Source organism: Pseudonaja textilis, chromosome 9 (genome assembly GCF_049901715.1).
Source record: "Pseudonaja textilis isolate UNSWEBS1 chromosome 9, rPseTex1.2, whole genome shotgun sequence".
In the NCBI taxonomy this organism is placed as follows: Eukaryota; Metazoa; Chordata; class Lepidosauria; order Squamata; family Elapidae; genus Pseudonaja; species Pseudonaja textilis.
Window position 1 is genome coordinate 6,237,421 of NC_141998.1, and position 16,589 is coordinate 6,254,009.

Sequence of the window (16,589 nt, forward strand, 5' to 3'; positions counted from 1 at the left end):
AGTTCTAGCTTGTGCACTGAGTACCAAACCAATGAGTTCCGGGACAAAACGTCAAAATGTGTTGAGTACCAAATTCAAGGAGTTTCAAAGCCGTTGAGTACGGAGTACCGTAGCTTAAGGAAGGCCATGAAGAAAAGGAAGCTTCCATTTTGTAGCCAAGAAAGTGGCATGAAAGTGATGTCACTAATAGTCAGGCTTGACTTGAAGGGGCCTTTTTACCTTTCAGACTTCGTGAGGTACCAAACATAGATGCAGAAGTGATGCAGTTTGTCTCATTAAAGGCATTCCATGTTGCTTCTGAGGTTTCTTGAACTGACAAATTATCCCAGTGAGAGTCTCAGAAACAACATCAAGCAAAGCCACCAATTCCAGTTTCAGTTAGTATGAATATTGAATTGATTCTTTAAAGAAATTGGCATTCAGAAAAATGTTCCTGGTATGTGCAGGTAAGTTTAAGGTTAATACTTCTTTTTTGTTTGTTTTTCAAGTGACCTTCTAATGAGGGATAATCTCTTCGAAATTATAACAAGCTACCGGACATTCTATATCCAGGTAAAATATATATTGCAATATATTTACAACAGGGTCTTGCAAATTTCCATTGTTTGGAAGTTGTTTAAACCTTCTTCCAAAAAATGTTGTAAATTGTGAAATTTCCAGATGCTGCTGAGCTATAACTTTCATGGTCGAGCTTCTTCTTGTGAGCTTCAAACCTATTTTAAGGAGACCAGTTTTCCATCTCTGAAGCTCAAAAGAAGAAGCTGGACAGTCATCTCTGATGAAGTATTTCAGTGGTTCTCTGCATATTGCAGAGGGTTGAACTTGAAGATCCTTGTGGTTCTTTCAGCTCTATAATTCTACTTCAAGATGGTTGAAAATCAAACAAAAATTCCCAGATATTGACAAATAGTATACGCAAATTGACTAACCAGCTAATTACAAGGTTGTTCCCTCATCATTTAGAGTTCAAAGGCCCTGCAGAATAACCAGTCTTTCTAAAGAGTAGGAAGTTGAAGGCATTTCCACATTTAGAAGGCAAGGTTGTGATGACCCGGGCGTGGCACAAAGGCAGCACAGTCAAATAAGCAAGAAGAGTCCCTTTATTATCTCCAACTTTGCCCCGGGGTCCAAGTTACCTTCAGCTGGAGAAAAACTCTCCCAGGAACAGCCTTTAAGTGGAGGAAATTCAGTCCAAAAACAAAGTACGTACAAACCGTAACTAAAAATCCAAACAAACCACACTGCAGTAATTAACAGGGCAGGATAAGGAATTGCAGACTTGAAAGCATAGCAAAACACACACAGTTGGGAAGACGCTAGCAACAGATAAGCCTCCACGATACCAGATAATTCACAATTTGCTCCCAACAAGTTGTTGTGCACAGCTTCCCTTTTTAAACACTGTGTTCCCAGCTGCAGCTAATGAAGGGAATCAGGGCCCTTTCCTCCCCGTAAGCCACGCAACTCATGTTGCTCCCTTCTCTGTTCCTCCCTGCATGCCCTAGGATGAAGAGAAGATGGGCCTGGGTCTTCCTCTGAACCCCTTCTCCCTTGTTCTACCTCTCTCCTGCTCTGCCCAGCTGGACTTTGCCCTTCCCTAGTTTCTTCCACAGCCAACGGAGCCGCACTCCCACTCCCTGTAAGCTGCTCAGCCTCCCCCTCTGAATCAGATTCCAACAGGGGCATGACAAGATGATCTAAACGTGGGTCTAAGAAGGACATCACTGGGCTTCCAATCCCTTTCCAGTGATTGGAATCTGGTTTATATATGCCTTCTGTTTACCCTAGCCAGGATGCTGTGCATTTTAGAAGACCACCCATAGAACTTCCTAGCAGGTTTATCTGGTTGAATGTTTCAGAGTTTCTGAAAGTCACCTGGTTTCTCAGAAGGCTGGTAAATCTTCGTGTGTTTAAAAAAATGGATTCCTAGTGGGGAAGGCAGCATTTTTTTTAATTTAGTTTGCAGAGGCCATCAATTTAGCTTTTGACAGTTGAAAGCATTCTTCCCCTGCCAAACAGGTTGCTTTGTTGACAGGCTGTCAAGCAGAAAGGGTAAATGAGGTGAGACTTAATACACAGTCCATTTTAGCCTAGGGGGATGTGAAGTGTGAGAATCCAGAGATTGCCACAATTTCACTTCTCCATTTCATCATATTCACAATGAAAGCTATTTGTATAGGTGCAGAACAGAGCCATAAACATGGGAATGTGTGTGTAAGATTGCAATAAGAGAGTTTTCCCCAGATAAGGGACACAACTGCTTTTCAGGTGTGTTGGGACAACATTTAGGAAGCATCAGATATTAGGAAACTAAGAGTTGTATGCAACTGGGAGAAAGCATTTTACTGACACTAGAAATGAGGGGGCCTTGGTGCTCTCTGAGTTTGTTTGTTTTCTTGCAGATGGTTCAACTACCCAAACTAGGTAACATACCCCAACTACTTTGGGTAAGGAAACATCTGCAAGAAAACAAACAACTCAGAGAGCACCAAGGCCCCCTCATTTCAACCCTGAGCTACAGATTGAGACACTAGAAAAGTTACCAAAAATTAATGCAAACTTCTCAAGATACCAGTAAGTCTATAAGGTGCTTGTCTAGAAGAATTCTGAAAAGATGCAACATCTTCCTGTCAAGAACATCTTGCATTCTTTTTAAGTACCATTGCCTGAAATTCATAGAATTATAGGGCTGGATGGGACCTCAGAGGTCTTCTAGTCTAACCCCCCCGCCCTAGGCAGGAGTCCTTATTCCATCCCGGACAAACGGTTATCCACTTTTTCTTGAAAGCCATTGGCGAGCAAGAGCATGCTGTCCCAACATTTCTCAGATGAAAAGAGAAAAACAATTGTGCATATCTGAATTGCGACAGCTGAAGTCGTCTTTTGAAATTTGCAAACTGCAAACAGATTTGTTTTGAATTAATTTGAGCTAACTCACGCCTGTCTCCCTAAGACACTTTTGGAATTTGGACAATGTTTTACAGCCGTACTGAAATGACAGCCTGCTGGGAACGAGGGTTGCATATTTGCGCAGTGACTGACATGGGAAACATAACTAAGTTATAATGCACTAATTAAGCAGAATGTTAGTGCTATCCCTCTGGCCCCATCCTTTTCCCCATTCCTCTCTGTACTTTTGGAGTGATGAGCAAAGCCTTGTCCTTCAACTGTTCATTATTCTTTTCCAAGAAAGCTTTAGGGCCTTTTTGCAAATGGAGTTGATGAGAGTGGCTAGCCGTGTGTTTTTCAACACATTGTTTTCTCTCTCTGGATTCGAAGAATGGCTTAGAAACATTGGAAGTCAAGGTGGGGCAGAAATAGAGTCAAACACCAAAGGAGTTGTGCAGGTGTACCTTGGGTTCCCACAGATGCTTTGTTGAAGGTCTGATTTTAGGGGTAGGCTAGGATTCTTCTTCTTCTTCTTCTTCTTCTTCTTTTTCTTCAGCGTTTGTCTCGCCTCGGGCGAGGTCCGCTAATGTCCAATGGCCACGTTGATTTTTGGCGCAGGCCAATGGTCTCCTGCGCCCGTCGGTTCCCCCGAACGCGGTAGCATTGGACGTGTGTTTTGTAGTGGACGTTTCCACCATGTTGATGCGGCATTTGAGTACTCCAGCCGGCCTGTCGTCGGAGGGTCTGCTCTCAGTTACGGTCAGCGTTTGACGGCTTCGTGCATCCAGGGGACACCACTTGGAGGTGGCAGACCGCTCGTCCCCCAGGGGTAGGCTAGGATTAAGAATAAAAATAAGAATAACACAGTTGGGAGGGACCTTGGAGGTCTTCTAGTCCAGCCCTCTGTTCAATTGGGAGATCTTTTCCATTTCAGATAATATCCAGTCTCTTGTTTAAAACCTCCAGTGATGGCTCTAATCACTGAAGGCAAGCTATTTCCACTGTCAGGAAATTTCTCCTTAATTCTAGCTTGGATCTCTCTTTGGTAAGTTTCCATCCATTGCTTCTTGTCTTGTCCTCAGATGCTTTGGAGAATAGGTTGGCCCCCTCTTCTTCGGGGCGTCCCCCTAAAAATTGGAAGACTGCTATCACGTCACTTTCTTTTGATACGTGGACTTATAATGGTGCAAAACATGTAGCTTGAAGAGATCCCAGAAAGCTTTCCCTATTTTTCTCAAACAGGACAGAAAATGTCCTCATTGGCCATTTTCTTTCATTTGCACTCTCCGTGGGTGCTTTAAACAGTCGGAAATGCAGGTTAAGGTCAGCAAGCTTCCGTCCTTTGACCCAGCTCAAATTCCGTGGAGGGAAAACTTAGTGTGCAGGACACAAATAGGTGTACGCATCCAAACGTGAATTTTTTTGTGAATGATTTGGAAGGGAAGAACATAATCAATGGAGTAAGGGCAGATGATTTTAAGAATGACATTTGCAATATAGGTTGCTGGCGGGGGGTGTTGCACCTGTCCAGGAGTTACGGTTGGCTGTGTTTTGTTTACTGGGTAAGCAACTATGTGGCAAGCAGTTGTGCAAGAGAGCGTGGCTCCCATCTGTTTGAAGAAGACCACAGTTCTGCAAGAGTATGCATCTTGGCTAGTTATATATGCCTTCAGCTACGTGAGCCTTGACTTCTTTTAGATTAGGCTCTCCAAACTAGGCAGCTTTAAAAACTTGCAGACTTCAAATCCCAGAATTCCTCAGCCAGGCATGGATTTGAAGTCCACAAGTCTTAAACTGTCATGCCCCTGTCGGAATCTGATTCGGAGGGGGAGGCTGAGCAGCTAACAGAGAGTGGGGGCGTGGCTTTGTTGGCTGGGGAAGAAACTGGGGAAGAGCAAAGTCCAGCTGGGCAGAGCAGGAGAGAGGTAGAGTAAGGGAGAGGGAATTCGGAGGAAGATCCAGGCCCACCCCTTCTTCATCCTAGGGCATGCAGGGAGGAACAGAGAAGGGAGGAATGTGAGTTGCATGGCTTATGGGGGAGGAAAGGGCCCCGATTCCCTCCATTAGCTGCAACTGGGAACACAGTGTTTTAAAAGGGAAGCTGTGCGCAACAACTTGTTGGGAGCAAATTGTGAATTATCTGGTATCGTTGAGGCTTATCTGTGTTGCTAGCGTCTTCCCAACTGTGTCTGTTTTGCTATGCTTTCAAGTCTGCAATTCCTTCTCCTGCCCTGTTAATTACTGCAGAGTGGTTTGTTTGGATTTCTAGTTACGGTTTGTATGTACTTTGTTTTCGGACTGAATTTCCTCCACTTAAAGGCTGTTCTTGGGGGAGTTTTTTCTCCAGCTGAAGGTAACCTGGACATTGGGGGCAAAGTTGGAGGCACTAAAGGGACTCTTCTTATGTGACTGTGTTGCCTTTGTGCCGTGCCCCTTTGGGTCATCACATAAACTTGCCAAATTTGTAGACCCCTGGATTAAAGTATATGGTGGAGCCACCAACTGAAGGAGAGGAAGCCCTGAGAGGGGGAGTTAAAAGACATTTCAGCTCAGAGTCTCTTTGCGGGAAGAAACGTCTGAGGACCAACCTTTAGGTTCTATCTCGCCTTCCTAAGACTGGAGAGTTTGTACAATTTAAAGAGATTCTTGTAACCTGGTGATCAACAATAAAGAAAACCCCTCTGACCCATTCTCAAAGCTCTTCTGGTTTGCTTGCACCTGACAAAAGTATGAGATAATGGAGACTCCACCTGACCTGCTCCCTGGACATAGGTTTCCCTTAGATGAGCACCAAAGGATCTTACTCCAGTTTGCCAGGCTCACCTGACGGTGCACATCTTTTTAAGAGAGGGATGGGCAGGCCTCAGCCTTGCATGTGGTCCTATGGTTCCAGGAGTGGGATTCAAAAATCCCAGCAACCAGTTCGCTGCCTGGTTGCTGGGTGGGTGTGGCCTACTGGAATTTCTGGTTCGGCTGTTTTTTGCCTTCCCCAGAGTCTTCCGGAGGCTTTCCTCGGGCCTCTGGGAGGGCGAAAATGGCCTCCCCATGCTCTGGAGGCCCACTGGAAGCCGGAAATGGGGCCATTTCTGGACTTCTGGAACTTCCAGTTCAGCCTGTTTTTTGCCTGCCCCAGAATCCGGAGGGTTTCCTCAGGCCTCTGGGAGGGCGAAAATGGCCTCCCCCAGGCTCTGGAGGCCCACTGGAAGCCGGAAATGGGCCCATTTCTGAACTTCTGGAACTTCCAGTTCAGCCTGTTTTTTTGCCTGCCCCAGAATCCGGAGGCTTCCCTCAGGCCTCTGGGAGGCGAAAATGGCCTCCCCAGGCTCTGGAGGCCCACTGGAAGCCGGAAATGGGCCCATTTCTGGACTTCTGGAATTTCTAGTTCAGCCTGTTTTTTTGCCTGCCCCAGAATCCGGAGGCTTCCTCTGGCCTCTGGGAGGGGAAAATGGCTCCGGAGGCTGGAACAGGCCCATTTCTGGACTTCTGAATTCAGTCGCCTTAGTCAGCTTCCCTCTGGCCTCTGGGAGGGGGAAAATGGGCTCCGGAAGCTGGAAACAGGCCCATTTCCAGACTTCTGGAACTTCCAGTTCGGCCCGTTTTTCGCCCTCTCAGAGCCTCCACGCGGACCCTGCGCTTACCTACATCCAAAATGGGCTGCATGAGACTCCTGGGAGGGGAGGGCGTGGGGTGGGAGGAGCCTGCCAGTCACTTCAATTACCGGTGCGGCAACCCCGATGTAAATTTAACATCCGGTTCACTCGAACCGGTCCAAACCGGCAGAATCCCACTCCTGTGTGGTTCTCCGTTCCCTTTTCCAGGGTCCCCAAAATTAGCTAAGCAAGCAACATACCCTCTTTTCCTGCCTTAAAATATCCATGAAACCTTCTGAAAAAACCAGAAAATGAAGATGAAGATGGTAGGCTCTCCACTGTCCATGGAAGGTCTCGGGAGACAGCTGACTGTAGTCCAACCAGTCAGTTGTTGCTTCCAGGGTAAGAAAGTTCCTGGTCTGGCTTAAATCTTGTCTCCGCTGACGATTGCAGTAGTTGCCCAAATCTTTAACCAGAGTATAGAATTCTCAGCCAATGGAGTCAAAGAGAGTTCCTACACATCTGGAGAAAAACAGCTGGGGTAGGAAGAATCAGAACAGTAAAAACAGTTCCTTCCCTGAATATTTTAGTTGCAATCCTGCTGTTTTCTTCTTCTTTTTTGTTTTTATTTTGCTTTTGATTTTTTTTTGTCTTTTCCAGTCTAGTTTGGATATATTTATTTATTTTCTGGGTATTAAAGCAATCAATTTAAACGCTATGAGTCACCCATGGGGTTTTCTATTGACCTCTCATGGTATTTATATTCCTAGTGTTGTAGTGGTCCTGTTAATTTTAATTTAGTGTGTGCTTGCAGCTAAAGGCAGTACTGTAAATCAATACAATATAGAACACTCCAGCATTCAATCTTCACAATATCAGCCCCTATCAAAAGAAAACAGTGAAGTAATCAAAACAAGACATTTCCTAATTGTTAGCACAGCCATTAATATTAGCATCAAGCAATTACAACCAGATCTCTTAGCTTCATAAAGGACTAGCAAAAGATATATTTTGAGGGCTTTTTAATACTTCAGGATATAGCATTCCAGATATTAATCAAAACAGAGTTCATCCAGAGGGCAGAATGAGATCTTTCGTTTGTAGTCTGTTAGATTAACCACTTCTACTTTTTTTAAAAAAAATGGTATTTATCAGAATCTAGCAAGATCTGCATTTTTTGCTAAGTGGAATTTATAGACATGCATCACAATTAGTTCCAAATCTCATATCTGCCCTCTGGTGGATTTTTTCATACTGGCAGAATTTATTTAGAGCATTGACAATTGAGGAGACAGTTTAGAAAGGGCCTTTCTGCACTTCTACCCACCTTTTAGGTTCCTTAAGACAGTGATCGCCAACCAGTGGGCCAGGGACCACTGGTGATCCATGAGAAAATTTTGGTGGTTCACAGAGAAATGTCACCCCCAAAGCACTCCCCCACCCAAAGCAATTAATCCAGGCTGCGCGGGAACACAAGGTTTGCGTCACTTGCATTGTGAACAACATGGTGGGGAGGGGGGGAGGGGAGGAGCGAAGGGCAGAGGGGGAGAACTTGCTCCACTCACCCCATGCGCCTGGCCTGGCCACCGGACTGCTTCTTTCCACTTCTTTCTTCTGCTTTTCGCTGTACGCGAGGAAAACAGCAGAAGTCTTTTTTTCTCTCCCCCAAACTCTGCCAGAAATGAGTCTTTGGCATCCTGCTCCAAGAGGCTGCGCCGGCAAGACTCATTTCTGGTGGAGTTTAGGGGAGAGAAAGAAAGACTTCTTCTGCTTTCCTTGCATGAAGCCAAAAGTCTCTCTCTCTCTGTCTCTCTCTCCCCCCCCCCCCGAGAACGGAGCTGGAGACAGTATCCTGCAATCCCAAATAAAGAATGATTGATTGGTAGGAAAACGGGGTGGGGAATTTTCCTGCAGACTTTTTGGGGGATTTTCCCAGGGTCTCTGATCCGCGGGATTTAAAATTATGAGTTTGGTGGTCACTGAGGTCCAAAAGGTTGGCAACCCCTGCCTTAAGAGATGCCACATTTGAAGAGGAGTATACAAAAAAAGTTAAATCTGAACTGTGGAATTGTTAGGTCTTAGAATGGTCAACGTTGAAGACCTAATGGGTCAGGAGCACAGTTAGGCTATTGGGATGGAGTTTAGCAAACCTATGTTTGAAACCCGAGTGCTGCCCTTGGGTGGGGTTGAGCTCCCGTCCTTCACTCCAACTCCTGCTGGGGAAATGGAAAGAGTCCCCAACTGGCGTTCCCCCACCCCGCTAGGCAAAGGCGATGTCACCAACTAATCCTTTCAACCCAGAAGCGCCTCTGTGCTTCTGACATGCGCGCAGAACCTAATGGGTCCAAGTGTAAATGAATGTGAAGCAGATTTTTTTTGGATTTAAAAAAGGAAAATAATTCATCAGAAAATGTCCACGAATTTAACTTCACAGTGCACTGGATGGTGTCTTTCCCCTTTGTCTTTTCTGGTAGGCCTACAGCCCTGAAGACATGAAAAGCTGGATCAAAGAGATTACGGGCGCGGTGCAGGCATTAAAGAGCTGTCCCCGAGTAGGTCAAAATTCTTTCCACTTCGACTATGGCATCTTTCACTTCTTTTTTTTTTTTGTTTGTTTTGTTTGTTTGAAGTGGAGGTCATCTGTTTTCATAATTTCAAGCAAACATTTGAAAAAGAGCTCTTTTCCAGAAGAGTTTTCTCCAGCCATCTGAATAAATAAACACATACCGCAAATAACAAGATCACAAATTGAACCAGGGAAAATTAGAGGCATCAGCCATTAAGCTATTTGCAGCTTTGGGCCATGATCAAGAGAAAGTTTGGCCAAACTTGAGAGTTAGGTAACTTCTCAAACAACCCAAGCTCTAGAGATCTTTTAAATTCTCTTTCTCTTTCCGATGCCCAAAATGTTGAGATTTGCCTATTTCAAGCCAAGGATACTATAGCATGGGTGAAGTATCTTAGCAAATGATTAAAGTGTAATTCTCAGCAGTTTCAGCCCCATGGTGAAGAATGAAGGAGTTGTAGGACATCAACTCATTATCTCCCAGTCATATCTACATACCTCACCAGAGTGGAGAGGCAGGGAATGCTACGGATTCCCTCTCCTAAGAAGGTCCATCTAGTGCAGAGGTCTCCAAGCTTGGCAACTTTAAGACTTGTGGACTTCAACTTCCAGAATTCTGGGAGTTGAAGTCCACAAGTCTTAAAGTTGCCAAGCTTGGAGACCTCTGATCTAGTGAGAGGAAGGGCCTTCTCTTTGGTGGCCCTCTCTCTGTGGAATATCATCCCTGCAGAGATAAGGTGAGCCTCCACCTTCGCATTCTTTCAGAAGGCCCTGAAGACCTAGTTCTGCCAATAGTCTTGGGTACCCCAGAGTGATATGAAGCCCATCAAATGTCTCGTTTGATTGTTGTCGCCAGGGGATGGAGGATTATTGGTTTTTTTGTATTGGGGCTCTATCCTTCTAAACTGCCCAGAGTCACCAAGAGTGAGTGGGTGGTCATATACGTTTGCTTAAATAAATAAATAGAATGAGCCAAGTTGAGGGAAGGTCTCAGGTTTCTTCGTCCTGCCTTGTCTTTTTAAAACCCAGCTAGCATTTCAAGCACCCTATTCTAGTTACTCAACATCTGCCATTATCCTCACTGGATAACAAAGAAAGGTGAGATTCTCAGGAAGCCGAATTTTGTGCTCAGCGATGCGTAGTACGACTTGATGTCAATGCTGTGCACACCCTTCGTTTGCAACCATCATGGAAATGAGAGCTTATCATAAAGTTTGGTCATGGCAACCCCAACATATTGGTGGTTAGGCAAAGATCTCACACTTCTCCTGTCATGCAGAGGCAGGTCCATAACCACCTGGCCCAAGCAAAGCATGTAGCATGCTCTGAGACCACAGGAGGGAGCACATGTCTCAGGGCTGCTTGGTCATTGCAATAGCATTTACATTATATACCACTTTACAGTGCTTTCCAGCCCTCTCTAAGCGGTTTACAGAGTCGGCCTCTTGCCCCCAATAATCTGGGTCCCCATTTTACCCACCTCGGAAGGATGGAAGGCTGAGTCAATCTTAAGCCAGTCAGGATTGAACTGCTGGCAGTGGGCAGAGTCAGCCTGCAATGCTGCATTCTAACCACTGTGAAGGAAGGAAGGAAGGAAGGAAGGAAGGAAGGAAGGAAGGAAGGAAGGAAGGAAGGAAGGGCAATAGCAATAACACTTAGACTTATATACCACTTCACAGTGTTTCACAGCCCTCTCTAAGCAGTTTTGCAGAGTCAGCCTCTTGCCCCCAACAATCTGGGTCCTCATTTGACCCACCTCGGAAGGACAAAAGGCTGAGTCAACCTTGAGCCTGATGAGCCAGCCGGCAGTCAGCAGAAGTAGCTTGCAGTACTGCACTCTAACCACTGTGCCACTCTGTCTCATATCACTCACTCCTGCCTTGTCTCTGTGGCATGAAGACCAGAGAGCTGCCCTCAAAACAGCAGTGAGCCCCAGTGGGGGGACTCACCTGTGGGTGGTGGCTCTTTAAAAACTGAAGTGGTGGGTTGTGCTGTGCACCTGCAGGTCAGGAGGGTGTGGAATGTGCTAGGTGCAGAATGGACTGGACCAGCAAGACAGAATAGGCTAGATCAGGGGTGTCAAACACAAGGCCTGCGGCTGGCTCCGGCCCATTATATGGTTGGATCCGGTCCACAGAGGCCGTCCTGGAAAATATAAGGGGCCGGCCTGCATCACTTCGGCCCGATCTACCCAGTGTGAAGAGGAAATATGCCAGCAGTTTTGGGAGAGGCATCAAGGTGGCCACCCCCACCCAGTCAGGCACACCCAGTGAGTGGAATCCAGCTGGCTACACCTACCCAATTGGCCGCACCCAACCAGCCCCCCGAGGTCAACCACAGCCCTGATATGGTCCTCCGTGAAATTGAGTTTGACACCCCTGGGCTAGATCATCGTGACTTGGTATGGGCTGAGACTGCTGAAGCTGGGCAGGCCTGTGGGCTCCACAGAAGCTGGAGAGCCAGTGATGGAGGTAAGACCAGTAGTGGAGAAAGACGGCCAATAAATATTATAAGGGCCATTTCGACAGCTGCAATTTTGAAGAGTGGTTCCTAAGTTCAATATTTTAGCATTGTAGTAATTTTGAAAGGTCGCTAAACTTACGGACAGAACCCAAGGACTGCCTGCATTGATTCCTAGCTACCACTTGGTATTCTACTGGTTCAGCCCGGTTCGGGCGAACCGGTAGTAAAAAATGCTACCATTCGCTGAACCGGTAGTAAAACAATGCTACCATTCGGCTGAAACGGTAGTAAAAAAATGCTACCATTCGGCTGAACCGGTAGTAAAAAATGCTACCATTCGGCTGAAACGGTAGTAAAAAATGCTACCATTCGGCTGAACCGGTAGTAAAAATGCTACCATTCGCTGAACCGGTAGTAAAAATGCTACCATTCGGCTGAACCGGTAGTAAAAAATGCTACCATTCGGCTGAACCGGTAGTAAAAAATGCTACCATTCGCTGAACCAGTAGTAAAAAATGCTACCATTCGGCTGAACCGGTAGTAAAAAATGCTACCATTCGGCTGAACCAGTAGTAAAAAAATGCTACCATTCGGCTGAACCAGTAGTAAAAAAATGCTACCATTCGGCTGAACCGGTAGTAAAAAAATGCTACCATTCAGCTGAACTGGTAGTAAAAAAACAGCTACCAGTTCAGCCAAACCGCTATTGCTTTTTTTTTTTTCCCCTCCCGACGATCGGCTGTTCTGGTGATGAACTGTTCTGGGGTCCCCCTTACTGTCTTACTGCTTCATCCAGGAGGCTTCTCTGAGGCCCATGAGGCAAAAGGAGCACACTGGGGGGGGAGCTGCTGTCCCCCCCCCTTTGTTTTTTGCCTCCTGGCCCTCAGGGAAGCCTCTTGGGAGCAAAAATGGCTTCCCAGGAGGCAAAAAAAATGGAGCGGGAGCGGGGAGGTGCTGCCAAAAAAAGAAGAAGCCACGCCCACCCAGTCACATAGCCACTCCCACCTAGCCATGCCCACAGAACCGGTAGTAAAAGCATTTGCATCCCACCCCTGCTACCGCTGATCTTCTGGTTTTGCCTTGCAGGAAATGCCTTTGGTGAGATCAGTGTCGATGGATAAACGAGGAAGCCCCACCTTGTCCGGCTCCACCACAGCATCCATAGCGTGGCTCAAGCAGCGAGGAGACGAGTCCAAGGTTGGACACAAAGGTCCCTCCACTTCTTGCTGGCTGCCCTGGATGCCCGTGCCACAGCTGGAGGAGAAGCAGCAGCTGGCATCCAAGGAACTGGCCGAAGACTCTGGGTTTGCCCCTTTGCCTGCTGAGCGAGGTGCTGGAGAGACCCAGGTCAGGCGCCTCCGACACAGGTCGGAACCCCAGAACTTCAAAGAACACCGCTTTCTGATTGACTTGGAGGATGAAAACATCAGAACCTCAGACGTGTGATGGAGCAGCGAGGTGGAAACGGGCGTTCCCAGGACCAGGATGTTCTGGGTGAACAATTGCTAGCTTGCACTTGCTCCAAAAGCAGAGGTGGAACAGATACTGCAACAGAGTTCAAGCGAAGAAGGAATCGACACCTACCGTGTGGGTTGCATGCTCTGCTGGAGTCTTCTCGAGGTCCAGCATAATTCAGAGGGTGCCAGAGTGTCCACGATGGTCCTGTTTAAGTCTGTTGAGGATGCAGAACCATACAAAGGAGCTGACCCCATTCACCATTGGACGCGGTTCATTCCGCCATCACTGCTTCCTGTCTTGGAAGGGAAGGGATTCCCACATCATTCATTTGAAGGCCTTGATAAGCACGTCATGTTCCTGTCTGTTTGCCTGTGCAAAAAAGGCTTGACCAGAGTTACCTGGAACAGACAGCAATGTAGTATATCTACCCTTTCTGTTCTGATAGCAACAACAGTGTGGTTTTGCTTGATCAGTGGATGAATTGAAGGCAGTTCACCTTGTTTAATATCCAAAGCTTAGGCTAAGAAGAGAGTTGGAATCCTTCCCTTCCTTTCTCCTTTCCTTTCCTTCTTTCCCTTCCCTTCTTTCCTTTCTTCTTTCCTTCGGTTCCTTTCTCCTTTACTTTCTTCTTTCATTTTATTTCCTTTCCTTCTTTCCTTCGCTTTTCTTTCCTTCTTTCCCTTCCCTTCCTTTGTCCTTTCCTTTCTCTTTTCCTTTTCTTTCCTTCCATTCCTTTCTCCTTTCCTTCTTTCCCTTCCCTTTCCTTCCTCCTTTCTTTCCCTTCCCTTCCCTTCCCTTCCTAACTTCTTTCCTTTCCTTTCCTTCTTTCCTTTCCTTCCTCCCCCTCCTTCCTTCCTCCCCTCCTTCTTTCCTTTCCCTTATAGATGATAGTTTCATATGAGAACACAAGGCTCTGGTACTTACCTGAGTTACAACCTAGCCAAGATTTTGAGCTCTTCATAATATAATTGTTTGTAGCAGGTAGCTTAGCTATCAAAAAGCAACATGGTTGGGTGAAAAACATCGCCCAACAAATTCTAAGAAAATTCAACGGCAATAAAATCGATACCGAGGAAAGGGATTTTCAAGAAATTAGAGAAAAGAAACAGAGCAAGAACATCCTCACTGAAATGGCATCTTTTTCAGTTCTTCTCTGGGGTCTGTGAGACTTTGGGGGAAAAAATAATAATAGAGGTACCAAAAGGTTATTTCCATAGTGAATATCAAATGATACTTTGAGCAATGAGGCTGTCATATGCTGGGCAGATATTGACACCTAGAACCGAGTAATTCTTTTAATGACTGCCCAGGATTCAAGAAGATTTCAAGCTGGGGTCTTTCCTGGTATTCTTTGGATCCTGGGGACCTGGGAGGGGTGCAAGCAAGCGATATCATCCCCTAACACTTCGATCTATTGTGATGGTCGTGGAGATGAATACCTTGCAAAGAGGAGGAAGGTGTAGGCCTCATTTAGCCTTTGCAAGACTGCTTCCTCCTCCTTTGGCATTTCCAAGGACAGCCGAGTTGGAAGGCTGAAGAAATTTAATTCAGAAAATGTGGGAGTCGGGAACACCTGGCTGTCCCACCCAGGAGGAGAACAGAACCGAAGAACTACCCTTCCAAAACAAAGTCCAGCTTCTTGCTTTCTTCTCAAGTCTTCCCCAAAGTGGGACCGGACAAGCCATGGCTACCATGCTTTCATTTGGGGAAGGTTACGATGAATGAGTTCCTAGTCTGTACTTAGTAAGCAGGTAGAGGGTACAGGAAGTTCTGAATGGTGAGTAGGAGACCAGGAGGAAAGCTCTCCAAAGTAGATCTATTTCCTGGCACTAGTGAGATTCCATCTTACTCAAGCTTGGCAGCGTTCTTCTTAAGGAAAACAACTTCAGGAGACCTTACGAGCCCATCAGTGGCGGTACAGATTTGCAACTGAAAATGCACAAGGCTTATGTTGTCTTCCAATAGCAGATAAGAAGGAACTGTGCTCCTGTTTTGAGCCATAGGTTGTACGGTTCAGTCCTGTGTTCAATTGTGCAAAGACTACTCTCTCGCAGAACGTGTGAATATCTGTGATACAAAGATTCTCAGGTGTGCATCTTTTTGTACTTCAGCTAATTCAGGAATAAGAGTTTTGTTTTGTTTTGTTTTTAAAAAAAGATGCAGTATGATCTCTCCTATTGAGCCGGATGGGTATTTTGCTCTTGCTTCCAATTCCTGCCAAGCATTCAGCAAAACAATACTTGCTTGAGATGCAAGGCTGTAGGTGAATTCGAACCCCTAATGATCGTGGGTATTGCAAGGGAAGAATAGTGGCTGAAATAACCTGCATTATTCTTACCTCCTCAAAAGGAAAAGAAAAAAAAAAAGAAACTTCAGTTGCAACCGTTGTAATTTAAGGAAATTGAATCCTTTGCATTTTTCTTTCTTTTTTTCCTTTTGGATTGAATTCTTGCAACGGGCAAAACCCAGTCAAGAGCCTTACGTTGAAGGCCGCTATTTAAAACTTGGAAGTAAACTGCTAAAATCATTTAAGAGACCATGCTGTTCTTTGGTTTTAACATTGGTAACACAGAGGTGAGGAAGAAAGAAAGTGAGATAATAAAGCATTAAGTTGTGGGCCACCTGGAGTTTTTTGACACCCTCTGGAAGGCGTGCTTATTACTGCAGAGTTAAATGGGGTTTAATTCCCCAATCAGCAGACCCACAATTACAGCTTTCATCCATTTCTTTGCTTTGGATAATTTTTTTAGCTGTTATTATATACATAAAATTATGACCAGAATTTCATGCTGTCTCTTTCTTTCTTTCTTTCTTTTTTTTCTTCTCATGTTGGATTTCATATAAAATTAAATACTGTGTCTTGGTGCAGGTAGTCCTCAACTTACAACCACCACAAATTTCTGTTGCTAATAGAGGCAGTTGTTAAGTGTTCTGACCCAATAAAACAAACATGTGAAGCGAAGGGAACAGAAACCTTTTAATGATTCTTATGAATCCCCGGTTAAAAAGCTGCTGAAAACTAATTAATTTTGATAAGCACAAACCTCGCCGAAACTGTGCAAGACTGTCAAGAATAACAGATAAGAAATATTTCACAACACAAGAGTCTTCAAATACTAAATTAAGATACTGCAATGTCCACGAGGCTCGAGTTTCAAAATGTCTTTGCTTCCTGCAAAGAACGTCTGATTCATAGCTGGCTTTTATCTTCTTGAAGGAGGGGCATATTACCTTGCAGCCTTACTCCCGAGTCACCCATGCTGCTGCAGTTGCTCTTTCCTGTGAGCAGCCCTGTGCGTATGTGCAATTGGCACAGGCTCCTCAGAAACCTCCTCATCACTGCTGCCAGCCCCCACAATCTCTGAGGCAGCAGTCCACTCCCTAATGGTCCTGGCCCCTCATCTGAGTCCTGGCTCTCCTCACCCGTCCACACCTGCTGCCCACAACATTCAGTGAGTTTTGCCCCCTTTTATGACCTTTCTTACCACGGTTGTTAAGTGAATTCTTGCAGTTGTTAAGTTAGTCACAAGGCTGTTAAGGGACTCTGTCTTTCCTGTTGATTCTGCTCATGACCAAGGGGGATACGGCAATGGGTGTAAGTGTGAAAAATGGGCATCGGCCAC

The 16,589-nt window shown here is 45.7% G+C and overlaps 1 protein-coding gene across 3 annotated transcripts in view; it reads left to right on the forward strand.

The window, feature by feature from the left end:
• The window catches only part of PLEKHA2 (pleckstrin homology domain containing A2), a 98,006-nt gene extending 82,253 nt beyond the window's left edge, over positions 1-15,753 (forward strand). For all 3 annotated transcript variants that reach the window (XM_087938860.1, XM_087938858.1, XM_087938859.1), the window contains exons 10-12: positions 489-552; positions 8,954-9,031; positions 12,595-15,753. In XM_087938860.1, coding sequence (XP_087794986.1) covers positions 489-552; positions 8,954-9,031; positions 12,595-12,954 — 502 coding nt within the window. In that variant the 3' untranslated portion in view covers positions 12,955-15,753. The remainder of the gene's footprint in view (positions 1-488; positions 553-8,953; positions 9,032-12,594) is intronic.
• Positions 15,754-16,589: the final 836 nt, after the last annotated feature.